This window comes from Oncorhynchus keta, unplaced genomic scaffold (assembly GCF_023373465.1).
Source record: "Oncorhynchus keta strain PuntledgeMale-10-30-2019 unplaced genomic scaffold, Oket_V2 Un_scaffold_9739_pilon_pilon, whole genome shotgun sequence".
Taxonomy (NCBI): Eukaryota; Metazoa; Chordata; class Actinopteri; order Salmoniformes; family Salmonidae; genus Oncorhynchus; species Oncorhynchus keta.
The window spans coordinates 34,366-47,802 of record NW_026291018.1 but is presented as its reverse complement, the minus strand read 5'-3'; the positions used below and the strand labels follow the sequence as shown (position 1 = coordinate 47,802).

At 44.2% G+C, this 13,437-nt stretch overlaps 1 protein-coding gene across 1 annotated transcript in view; it reads left to right on the top strand.

The window, feature by feature from the left end:
• LOC118374832 (transportin-2-like) overlaps positions 1 to 9,026 on the top strand; it is a 31,058-nt gene extending 22,032 nt beyond the window's left edge. Inside the window, 9 exon segments of the mRNA XM_052517775.1 lie at positions 2,328 to 2,435; positions 5,593 to 5,751; positions 5,950 to 6,037; positions 6,249 to 6,347; positions 7,385 to 7,480; positions 7,733 to 7,908; positions 8,195 to 8,269; positions 8,538 to 8,677; positions 8,877 to 9,026. Coding sequence (XP_052373735.1) covers positions 2,328 to 2,435; positions 5,593 to 5,751; positions 5,950 to 6,037; positions 6,249 to 6,347; positions 7,385 to 7,480; positions 7,733 to 7,908; positions 8,195 to 8,269; positions 8,538 to 8,645 — 909 coding nt within the window. The 3' untranslated portion in view covers positions 8,646 to 8,677; positions 8,877 to 9,026.
• Positions 9,027 to 13,437: the final 4,411 nt, after the last annotated feature.

Genomic DNA, 13,437 nt, shown 5'->3' with positions numbered 1-13,437 from the left:
CTGATCCCAGTGGCAGGCCGTATTGAAGATGGGAACATGTATTTAGTCTGACATGTTCTCAACCTCTTCAGCTGATGAAAGGAACTGGTGCAGATCGGGCATTAGGCTGGTTTTTGATGTTGTAGGTGGAGCATTTTTATTGATTTTTAAAATGATCTTTAGCTGTTCCATCAAAGCATAATATGATGATGGAAAGTGGCGGCCGTGGAGAAGATGGTGACTGTGATGAGAGGAAGCCCAGTGTGCTGTTCCAATGGTCTGTATTATACTGCACATCTTATTGTACCACACATCTTAAGGATCGAAGTGTTGGATAGAACAAAGACTGATATTTCACCGGATGTATCAGTGTGAAGCATCTGCTATGATGAGAGGAAGCCCAGTGGCGTTATGATGAGACCCAGTGGCCGGCCGTGGGAGAAGATGGAGCAACAGATATGATGTTCTCAACTCCGTACCAGATATGATGAGAGGAAGCCCAGTGGCTGGCCGTGGGAGAAGATGGAGCAACATGTATTTAGTCTGACATGTTCTCATCAACGTACCAGATATGATGAGAGGAAGCCCAGTGGCTGGCCGTGGGAGAAGATGGAGCAACATGTATTTAGTCTGACATGTTCTCATCAACGTACCAGATATGATGAGAGGAAGCCCAGTGGCTGGCCGTGGGAGAAGATGGAGCAACATGTATTTAGTCTGACATGTTCTCATCAACGTACCAGATATGATGAGAGGAAGCCCAGTGGCCGGCCGGGGAGAAGATGGAGCAACGTGGGAGAAGATGGAGCAACATGTATTTAGTCTGACATGTTCTCATCAACGTACCAGATATGATGAGAGGAAGCCCAGTGGCCGGCCGTGGGAGAAGATGGAGCAACATGTATTTAGTCTGACATGTTCTCATCAACGTACCAGATATGATGAGAGGAAGCCCAGTGGCCGGCCGTGGGAGAAGATGGAGCAACATGTATTTAGTCTGACATGTTCTCATCAACGTACCAGATATGATGAGAGGAAGCCCAGTGGCCGGCCGTGGGAGAAGATGGAGCAACATGTATTTAGTCTGACATGTTCTCATCAACGTACCAGATATGATGAGAGGAAGCCCAGTGGCCGGCCGTGGGAGAAGATGGAGCAACATGTATTTAGTCTGACATGTTCTCATCAACGTACCAGATATGATGAGAGGAAGCCCAGTGGCTGGCCGTGGGAGAAGATGGAGCAACATGTATTTAGTCTGACATGTTCTCATCAACGTACCAGATATGATGAGAGGAAGCCCAGTGGCCGGCCGTGGGAGAAGATGGAGCAACATGTATTTAGTCTGACATGTTCTCATCAACGTACCAGATATGATGAGAGGAAGCCCAGTGGCCGGCCGTGGGAGAAGATGGAGCAACATGTATTTAGTCTGACATGTTCTCATCAACGTACCAGATATGATGAGAGGAAGCCCAGTGGCCGGCCGTGGGAGAAGATGGAGCAACATGTATTTAGTCTGACATGTTCTCATCAACGTACCAGATATGATGAGAGGAAGCCCAGTGGCCGGCCGTGGGAGAAGATGGAGCAACATGTATTTAGTCTGACATGTTCTCATCAACGTACCAGATATGATGAGAGGAAGCCCAGTGGCCGGCCGTGGGAGAAGATGGGGCAACATGTATTTAGTCTGACATGTTCTCATCGACGCAACATTTGATCTCCATACAGTTTTCTGTTTCTGTTTAGGAGTACAAGGGCAAATTTACTTATTGCACACACTCACTTCAGAGTAGGCATTCCCTCGTGAAAATATGCAAATATGTACAAGAATGTGACAATAGGATCTCACTAGCTGGTGCTTGGCGCTACCCACCTCCTTGCTTGTTCTGCCCACTATGATTGATTTCCTCCCATTGGAAATGACAGGCTCTGGTCGATCTTGGGTTTGTTTATAAAAAATACATTTAAAAAATGTTAACGTCCAGATGTGATTTTGCAAAAAATGTCATGAGATCTAAACGGGGACTGACTGACTTCTGTATCTGAGAAGTTATAAATCAACTCGCTCCATTCCTTTTGTTGATATGAAATCACAGGAACAGCAAAATAATGGTATTTCTTAAAGGGAATTTTAAGAATTTGAGTATTTTTTTTTTCAAATGACCGAGGTATAAAAAAAATACATCTTCAAATTTGTGAACTGTCCCTTTAAGATCGGTGCAGATGAGGGAAAGGACACACTGACAGGACACTACTTTGATCTGTTGATATGCAGGCTGTATTTTTGATGTTTCCGTCCCCCGCCCACCAAACTAACCCTGTCTCTCCCTTTGCCTCCCCAGTGCCTGTCGTCAGTGGCCACGGCCCTGCAAAGTGGCTTCCTGCCCTACTGTGAGCCTGTCTACCAGCGCTGTGTAACCCTGGTCCAGAAGACCCTCGCTCAGGCCATGGTAAGAACCTATAGAGCACGACAGCTTGTTATCCTAAAAACTGGATACGAGTTACCCCAGGTAACTCAGTCGGTTCATTACAATTATGAAGCCTTTATGTGCTTGTTTTCATTGCATTAATAGTGTTTACCAGATAACTTATTTTTGGCTTTTATCCCCAAAAAATGATTAATTTTCCCATAGGCTTTGTCCAACGAGCCATGGTTTTATTTATTTTTATTTTACCTTTATTAAACCAGGCAAGTCAGTTAAGAACAAATTCGTATTTTCAATGACGGCCTAGGAACTGCCTGTTCTGCCTGCGCAGAACGACACATTTGTACCTTGTCAGCTCGGGGGTTTGAACTTGCAACCTTCCGGTTACTAATCCAACGCTCTAACCACTAGGCTAGCCTGGTGGAGTTAGTGACTACAAAAAGACACCATTACTATTGCTCTCTTTAGTACAGTTTATACACATTAAATCACCAGACATGCCTTCAGTGAAGAACCATGTTAATGTATAGCAACAAACTGTTAAAAAATAAGCCAGCTATAGGTAGGTTTCCTTCCAATTGGCGACCAGATTTTCATGCAAATATTCAACACGTGCCATAAAAACATGTGCCTTTTCCCACATGAGATGGTTCCATCCAGTTGACTTGTTGCGTGTAGGTAGCATAGTGGTTAAAAGTGTTGGGTTCACTAAACGAAAGGTGGCTGGTTTGAATCAACGAGCCGACTTGGTGAATAGTCTGTGCCCTTGAGCAAGGCACTTAACCCTAATTGCTCCCGTAAGTTGCTCTGCTAAAGGAAATGTAAATGTAAACGTTTAAATTAAAGGCTGTGATGACGTCGTGCACGTAACTTTTGTGGTTCAATTTCCATGTGCCGGGCCTCCCGGGTGATGCAGTGGTCTAGGACACTGCATGGCAGTGCTAGCTGTGCCACCGGCGAATGTAGGTTCGCGCCCAGGCTCTGTCGCGACCGGGAGGTCCGTGGGGCGACGCACAATTGGCCTAGCGTCATCCGGGTTTGGCTGGTAGGGATCACGCACTAGCGACTCCTGTGGCAGGCCGAGCGCAGTGCACGCTAACCAGGTCGTCAGGTGCACGGTGTTTCCTCCGACACATTTGGGCGGCTGGCTTCCGGTTCGGGTACGGGCTGTGTTAAGAAGCAGTGCGGCTTGGTTGGGTTGTGTTTCGGAGGATGCATGGCTTTCGACCTTCGTCTCTCCCGAACCAGTACGGGAGTTGTAGCGATAGTGACTACAAGCCATAACCCACTGTTCCTAGGCCGTCATTGAAAATAAGAATTTGTTCTTAACTGACTTGCCTAGTTAGATAAAGGTAAAATTAAAATAAAATAAAAATTATGAGGAAGTTCATGTTTAAGCTGTTATTCATCACTGTGACCATTTTGTTCAAAACTTTTAGAAACCAAGTTTTCCGATAAGCTTGTTCTTATTAACAGCTTATTTTTTAATATCAAGGAATATTTAACTTTATAAATTGGTGCATGAGGCAGAAAAAATGCAGTGCGACTTTAGTTTGGCCATCAGCTGGAAGACTGTCCACTTCTCAGTGGAGGGAGGGAGGTAGAGATGGTGAGTCTGGTGAATGGCAGCCTCACTGCTACTCCCTTCCTCCCCTCAGACTGTCCACTTCTCAGTGGAGGGAGGGAGGTAGAGAGGAGAGATGGTGAGTCTGGTGAATGGCAGCCTCACTGCTACTCCCTTCCTCCCCTCAGACTGTCCACTTCTCAGTGGAGGGAGGGAGGGAGAGATGGTGAGTCTGGTGAATGGCAGCCTCACCACTACTCCCTTCCTCCCCTCAGACTGTCCACTTCTCAGTGGAGGGAGGGAGGGAGGTAGAGAGGAGAGATGGTGAGTCTGGTGAATGGCAGCCTCACTGCTACTCCCTTCCTCCCCTCAGACTGTCCACTTCTCAGTGGAGGGAGGGAGGTAGAGAGGAGAGATGGTGAGTCTGGTGAATGGCAGCCTCACCACTACTCCCTTCCTCCCCTCAGACTGTCCACTCTGGAGGGAGGGAGGGAGGTGGCAGCTGGTGAATGGCAGCCACTGCTCCCCTTCCTCCCCTCAGACTGTCCACTTCTCAGTGGAGGGGAGGGAGGTAGTCTGGTGAATGGCAGCCTCACTGAGACTGATGGTGAGTCTGGTGAATGGCAGTCTGGCACTGCTGGAGGGAGGGAGGGAGGTAGAGAGGAGATGGTGAGTCTTCCTCCCCCTCACTCCCTTCCTGGAGGGAGGGAGGGAGGTAGAGAGGAGAGATGGTGAGTCCCTGGCAGACTGTCCCTTCCTCCCCTCAGACTGTCTCAGTGGAGGGAGGGAGGATTGTGAGTCTGGTGAATGGCAGATGGTGAGACTGTCTGGTGAATGGCAACCTCACCACTACTCCCTTCCTCCCCTCAGACTGACCATTAGATGCAGGCCATCAGTCCAGTGAAAAACAAACTCATATTATGCTCACCTTGCTATGCCTCAAGTATTACAATAAATAATTATTATTACAAAAAAATTTAAAAATATATTAAGACAATTGTCAGGGTAATTCAAGCATAGCCAATATGCAGTGATAATGTTTTGGGCCTATAGCCTACTACACAAACCTCATTGCTACAGTGCTGATTTAATTGGTTAATAGTGCATAGGCTTAGGTTTTTTAAGTCGAGGTTAAGAAAAATCTGAGCTGTAGATCTCGGTTTACATTTTCAAACTGCCGTCAAGCGTCTCATCATGTCGTAGTGGGGGGACACATACCTTCAGTATGATGCTATTTCAATATTTACAATAAGTTGTTCCACCGCCATTTCTCGCATAATACATTTTACTGAAGCAGAAAGATTCCACATTGTTTAATGTATTTTTTGTTGTCCACATTTGGAAAGTTGACAGACACATTTTCTCTTTCCATCATGCCTGTCGGGACTGATTTTATTATCCGACATGTCCTTTACACACATGAAGGTTTGGATGGAAGCCTGGTTTCACATATGAATTGTAACTTAGACTAGAAACAAATGTTACTTGCAAATTTATTCTACACCACAAAGCATGAGTTAGTGTAAACTGCGTTTATTAAAGAAATGGTATGTTTTGGCTCCATATCCTAACTGACCAAAAACCCACTGACTCTCTGTCCGTCTTCTCTCACTCCAGATGTACAACCAGCACCCTGACCAGTACGAAGCTCCTGACAAGGACTTCATGATTGTGGCCCTGGACCTGCTGAGTGGCCTGGCCGAGGGCTTGGGGGGCAGTGTGGACCAGCTGGTGGCCCGCAGCAACATCATGACCCTGCTCTTCCAGTGCATGCAGGTACACCGGGACCCCCAAGTGCCAACTGTCAGCGGCCATTTTGAAAATGTGAAATTTGTCGACTTGAATGTTGCCGTACCGCTTGTTGCCGTTCGCAATTTTTTAAAAGTTGATTTTCTTGCTCTTTGGAGTGTCAAGAAAAGTTCAAAATAGTTGTTTTAACCAGATGAGTCTGAGACTAACTGTGCGTTCCTCCAGGACCCTATGCCAGAGGTGAGACAGAGCTCCTTTGCCCTGCTGGGTGACCTGACCAAGGCCTGCTTCCCTCATGTCAAACCCTGCATTGGTGAGTCAACCATAGTAGTGAAGACATTCACTGTCAATGTCATGAAAAGGTACTGGTGCTGAGGTGTGTGTTGGAATGGCTAGTAGTTTATGTATTATTTGTATGTTGGTGTGTTTAATGAACCTGTGTGTTTGTGGGAGTGTGTGTATACCGGTGATTGTGTGACTAGTTGTGTTTAGCGTTTGTATATAAACCTGTCTCTCCCCTCTAGCCGAGTTCATGCCGATCCTGGGCCTGAACCTGAACCCAGAGTTCATCTCTGTGTGTAACAATGCTACCTGGGCCATTGGCGAGATCGCCATGCAGATGGGTGAGTTACTGCTTGCTGTGTGTCCTTACTGCAGTCTTCATTTCTTACACACCCACCCTTTACCTCACAACCACTCTAAAATGTCTCTCACTATCTGTGCTTTTCCTCTCCCTCTAACTCTCATAATAACACACACAGACCACCAACAACCAGCCACTCCTATGATGATCTCTCTTAACAGACTGTCTGAAATGTTCTATGTGGAAGTTGAAGGTCTGAGTGTGACTGAGGTCACAACATAGGGATGAACACACAGATGATTATGGTGCCGCGTGTGTTACGGTGTGTGATGCTAGGGTTTGGTGTCTTTTGGATGGAGCATGTAGCTAACTATGTCCGATTTGATTCGCTGCCCTTGCTCTATAACCCATGAACTCAATGACCCTCTGTCATACGAGAGCCAATCTCCCTTGACTACAGTGTGCTGCAAGATGCCTGAGTGATGGGTCCTGCTACCATTGGACTCTGTAACAGTGAGGCCTGCAGGTGTGTGCAAGCATGGCAGGCCAACCAGCAGTAGTACAGTGTAGTGACATTGTGCTATAATACCTCTACAGGGAGAACTGACAAGAAGGATGAAGGAGATTGCTCAGGTGAGCTAGGGGGAACCATTGCTTACAGATGACGGCCATTTTGGGAAATTGTCCAGAAATCCCGGAAACCCTATTTTTGTAGCAACTTCACCAGATTGACTCCATCAGTAAATCATGTTGGTAGTGGTGATTTGATAGGAATGACTGTAATGACACTATAAATACTCTAAATGACAGTGAATACTTGACAGCGCTGATGTGGGGATTGATTGTAGACCTGGCTTCAAATTCTATTTGAAATACTTAAGCTCTGCTTGATTGTGTTGGAAAGGAGTCAATAGAAAAGTCCCTAAAGTTCAAACCCTGTCCATTTGCTGCTCCAGGCAGGCTTGAGAAAATACTCCAAATATCTGAAAGATTTCCAATAGTAATTGAACCCATGTATGGCGAGCAATGCCATAATTTCCAGCTGGTTGATTGTGGTGTTTTCCTCGGTGCCTGTAGGAGCAGACATGCAACCCTATGTTGGGCTGGTCCTCAACAACCTGGTGGAGATCATCAACAGACCTAACACACCCAAGACCCTCCTGGAGAATACAGGTATGGTACTCACACAGACACGCATGCTTAACCCCGCCACCCCCATAGACAAAACCACTATTTAGGCTTCAGTCCACTCCTATGATGATCTCTCTAACAGACATTCGAAATCTGAAATATTCTATGTGGAAGTTTAAGGTCTGAGTGTGTGACTAACACTTCTGACACTGAAGTGATTGCTCTAAACCCTGTTGTTATGGCCCTGTAGTTATTGCCACATAAATCATCACTCCTGTGTTTCACTTGGGACAGCCATTACGATCGGCAGGCTGGGCTACGTGTGTCCACAGGAGGTGTCTCCCATGCTGCAACAGTTTATCAGACCCTGGTGCACATCGTTGAGGAACATCAGGGACAATGAGGAGAAAGACTCTGCGTTCCGTGGAATCTGCATGATGATTGGAGTCAACCCCGCTGGAGTGGTTCAGGTGAAGGGGGAGGGGCTTCTGAACACTGTTCCACACAGCAACATGTATTTACTGGGTCCGGGACTTGCCTCTTTGCTCTTGTCTATGATGAACTCTAAACAGACATTCGAACTCTAACTAACTAGTGTGGATGTAATTTAGACTCTCAGATAACTGGTGAGAGAAGACACATTGTATCCAACCTAGCGCGTTTGGTGTCATTGAAGGATGATTGGCTGCTAAATGAGCGATAAGGGAATGTGGATGAATGTTGGATGTTGTCATATGAACGTTGGTGTCTCTTCAGGACTTCATCTTCTTCTGTGATGCTGTGGCCTCCTGGGTTAGTCCTAAGGACGATCTGAGAGACATGTTCTACAAGGTAAGCCTCAACAAATCTCACCCGTATGTTTGATCCTCAGAATACGAAGGGTCTAGACTTGGGTTCTAAGTCGACCTAGTGCTCCTCTTTCTCCACAGCCTGTGATGATCTTTATCTACAGACATTCGAAATCTGAACATATCTTGTGGATATTTTAGACTCTGAGACGTGTGGTGCTAAGAAAACAAAAGAGAAGCAGCTTTGCCAGTCGCTGAAGTCCTCTGACCATGTACCTCACCTTGATTTACAAGCTTTGTTGTTTTTGTAGATCCTCCATGGCTTCAAGGACCAGGTGGGCGAGGAGAACTGGCAGCAGTTCTCAGAACAATTCCCCCCTCTGCTGAAGGAGAGGCTGTCGGCCTGCTATGGCGTGTAGTTCCCCTCGCCGACACAGGACACGCCTGTCAGGTAATGACACTTTAGGTAGAACTGATCTAGGATCAGCGTCCCTTCCCCAAATCCTAATGTTATGTTTAGTCCAAGTTCTCTCTGTTCACCTGAATAAATAAAAACATAGTTTCTTCTCCTTCTCTTCCTATTCCCTCTTCTCTCTTCTTATTCACTCCTCTTCCTCCTCTCACCCCCTTTCCCACTTTCTCCTCTCCAGGTTTAATCTACGGGAGGGTTACTGGGGGAACTCATCCATCTGTGTTACTGCACTGCCCTGATCGTGGGGGCAGGAGGAGAGGGACTGGCCCTGGCTCCTGTCCATTCAGACTACAAGTCCCACGACCCTGTGTGTCTCTGTGAGGGTGGGTGGGAGGGAGGGTTACTGGGAGGGAAACTGGGGAGAAAGCCTCTGGATTTCAAACGCCAAACTTAAATCCGACGACATACTCCGATGTAACCAAAGCCACAGGTTTCTGTAAGAGGGGGAGGGAGGGTAGGATAAGCATATGCAGGGGTCGGCTGCGAACGGCCTAAATCCATTCGATAACTCTTTAGATACCAAGGTTAGAGGAGAGCTGTGGTGGGAGGGCGGGCGGGGTGGCAGCAACCCCGGAATAAATAAATTAAGGAGAAATCTAAAAACCAGCCCAGGAGCCACAGTTTAAAAACACAACTCACATAATATGTAGACTGGCACACTTAGACTTAGTTCAGGTAGGGAAGGTAGTTGCCCTGGCCCGAACGACCAATCGGTGCACAAGCACTTTGCATTCATTCTACAATAGTCATTTGATAATCTATACAAAGGCTGTGGGCGGGATACTGAAGTAGCGCTAATGTTTTGTAATAGCTTCCCGAAGGCTAGCCTCAGAGGGGAAAACATGAAATGCTTTTCAACGTAATGACTGGGAGAGTTCTAGAAGAGTCATTTGCACCTTTACTACTCAAGCGTTCACAGTACCATACCTGTTCATATTAGGACATATTCTCTATTAAACAGGTCTATTTAGACAGGTTTTTTTCTTTTTCCCACATTTGCTGAATTCATTTTACTTTTTGAAATTACTTCTAGAGAAATTCTAATTTAAATGTAGTCTTTTTTTTACTTTCATAGTTTTTACTACAACAGACACAATCCTTCCAGGAATCATTTTACTGTAGTGCTGACAAAGGTCATTTTTCCAATAAGGGATTGATTGGTTTGCATGGCAATGATAACCTCTTAAGTGACGTGTATCTCATTGTTACAAGTATTTTTTTTACATTTAGAAACAATGGTAGTCAGCTTATCGTTCCAACGTAACAACACCAGGTTATTTAGCCACCCCCATCGTACTGTGACCAGCCCTCCCCGTCGCCAGACCTAACAAACCGGGCGGGTGGCTTTCTACAGTGTTGAGATCCAGCGATGCCATAGTTCAGAGACGCAAGATTCAATCCATAGAAGAATCACATCCCTGCAACCAGTCATAATCCCTTTTGCTGCTACTTTAGTTTTTCTGTTATTTACAATGGTCTAGAGCATCAAGGCTTCAGGAAGAACTTTAGAATAAATCAGTTGCTGGTTCTAATTGATATTATGCACTTGTAAAAAAAAACAACTGTTATGGCTTGCTGAAGTAAGAGACGATATAAATAAGATATTGTATAAGCAATGGTCAAAATGAGAATTTTAGGTTAAGCCTAACGCCGCCGTTCATATGCTTGGTTTAAAAGTAAGGCATGCAATCAGATGGAATAGATTTAAAGGGTAAGGAGAGGACCATAGATTTAAAGGGTAAGGAGAGGACCATAGATTTAAAGGGTAAGGAGAGGACCATAGATTTAAAGGGTAAGGAGAGGACCATAGATTTAAAGGGTAAGGAGAGGACCATAGATTTAAAGGGTAAGGAGAGGACCATAGATTTAAAGGGTAAGGAGAGGACCATAGATTTAAAGGGTAAGGAGAGGACCATAGATTTAAAGGGTCAATCAGCATTCTGAACAATACCAAACGGCTAATCCGCCACTGATGTGGTAAATAGCTGAGGGATGTGAGGCTGGAGAAATGTAACGACTCTCAACCTCACGGACAGAGTAATGGATACAGGGACTGACTGTCCATTATATCAAGATTATCGTTTTAACCATGTTTTGGGGCTATACAGTGTTTGTATACATTATTAACAAACAGGGCTAAAAAAAGCTTATTTTGGGTTCTGACAGTTGAGCTAAACGCATTAGGCATATGGTATAGTCAGGAATCAATGGGTATGATTTAATTTGGGTTCTGACAGTTGAGCTAAACGCATTAGGCACATGTTATAGTCAGGAATCAATGGGTATGATTTAATTTGGGTTCTGACAGTTGAGCTAAAGATTATATGTTATAGTCAGGAATCAATGGGTATGATTTAATTTGGGTTCTGACAGTTGAGCTAAACGCATTAGGCACATGTTATAGTCAGGAATCAATGGGTATGATTTAATTTGGGTTCTGACAGTTGAGCTAAACGCATTAGGCATATGTTATAGTCAGGAATCAATGGGTATGATTTAATTTGGGTTCTGACAGTTGAGCTAAACGCATTAGGCACATGTTATAGTCAGGAATCAATGGGTATGATTTAATTTGGGTTCTGACAGTTGAGCTAAACGCATTAGGCACATGTTATAGTCAGGAATCAATGGGTATGATTTAATTTGGGTTCTGACCGTTGAGCTAAACGCATTAGGCACATGTTATAGTCAGGAATCAATGGGTATGATTTAATTTGGGTTCTGACAGTTGAGCTAAACGCATTAGGCACATGTTATAGTCAGGAATCAATGGGTATGATTTAATTTGGGTTCTGACAGTTGAGCTAAACGCATTAGGCACATGTTATAGTCAGGAATCAATGGGTATGATTTAATTTGGGTTCTGACAGTTGAGCTAAACGCATTAGGCATATGTTATAGTCAGGAATCAATGGGTATGATTTAATTTGTAAGCTCTTTTTAAAGGGGAAGGACTGCCAGATATGAAGTATTTTGGATGAAATGTACTTCCCACCAGTGAACATTGACCAGCCTTTTCTACGTGAGCAGAATGCTGAGTATGTAGGGGGGAATGAAATGAGTCCACGAAGATGGAAAAAGACCTTGACTAGTCAGTCGGCTATCATAATAATACATAATGCATATCTCGTCCATGGTCCCGAACAACCTTGAGTTGCATGCTTTTCCATAGTCGCTTTATTTGACTATCATCTTATTAAAGGCGGATACATGCCCTTCTAGGGGGACGTCTTTAAGAGCTTCATCAATTGCAACGCACCCACGCATGCTGTGATAATAAAAGTGGGCGGCTATCTTTAGTAGAAGTATGAAAAGTCCAGGTAAAACTGTCTCTAGTCCAGTTGGTGGTGGCTGTTTGCTGTTTTCCTCAACCCGTTGATACTGTGTAGGATATGTCTGGGTATTATACTGATCCTAATTCTCTTTCTGTTTCTCCTGAGGTTGGATACATTAACATTCGTGAGGGAGTGATTGTCTTGTATTTTGTCAATGCCTGGCGGTCTGTCACGTCGGACTATTTCGTTGTGTGTCTGTATTTTACTGTAAGTGTGTGTCTGTATTTTACTGTAAGTGTGTGTCTGTATTTTACTGTAAGTGTGCCGTTTAGACTCAACTTTGCACCGGCCCTCCCGCAAGGTGATGGACATGTAGCTCACACCTGAGATATTGGAGAAACCCTGTGTATCATCAACACTTGTCATATTTTACCATCTCAGTTTGTGATTGCCAGTCGTACATCAGTTCTCTTTCAAAGCTTAGCTGAGATTTAGCGAGTCAATGAAACTATGGAAATCTTTATCTTACGCCGCACCACAAAAATAGATATTCAAAATGTGAAGAAAACACTGCCTTAAGCGTCAGGCGTACGTACCTGTGAAAATGAAATTTCAATGAAGCTGTATACAGATGTGTATTTATCCATATAACGTGGATTTTAACACCAACCCACTTGTACATAAGTGGTTGATTTGACAGTATTTTGAATCTTTACATGCTTTTGTAAACCACTTCCACCCTTAGAGGGTGACACTTTAATCATATCCTAAAGGGGTAAACTGAAATGCAAGTGTTGGTGGATGGGTGTCTGGTCCACCAAGGTTGAGAGTAGGATAGGTGTGCACAGAGATACTGGCTAATTGCCACAGTCCTTGCACTGCTCCCAATGTGATACTGGTCCTATCAGGAAGAATTGGGTCAAAATGTTGAACGGTGTTAAATCCCCTCTTCAATCATAGTAGCGAAACATTGATCTCAAAACCATCTATTATTCTCAAGTTTAACAGTGTTCCACAAGTTGAGGCATTTTACTTTTTTCCAAGGCTGAGATGTTCATTTTGTTTTTTTATTTAAGTTAATTTTTTATTTTAAATTACTTTTTGTTTTTGTGCAGAAGCGCACAAAGTTTTTTTTAGACTTTAAAAGTTTTTCCCTGTAATGTTCTTTTTATTTAAAGAATTTTTTTGTTTTCGTTGTTTTATAGCGGACCATTTGATTTTGTCAATTTTAATGTAAAGTGGTAGTACTGAGAGGGGGAGACAGAGCGTGGTGCATACCTGGGGAAAGAAGGGAAGAATTGTGAAAACTGTATTTTTGTTTCAATCTAGATATCAGCCTTGAGGAATGAATTTCATGTAGTACTGGTATTTTTTTCCTCAACTGTGGTGCAGGTGGAATGTATCGCTTTCTAGTTTACTTTTGTGAATGGGGAAATAAAATGTTTTCTATCAAGCTGGGAATAA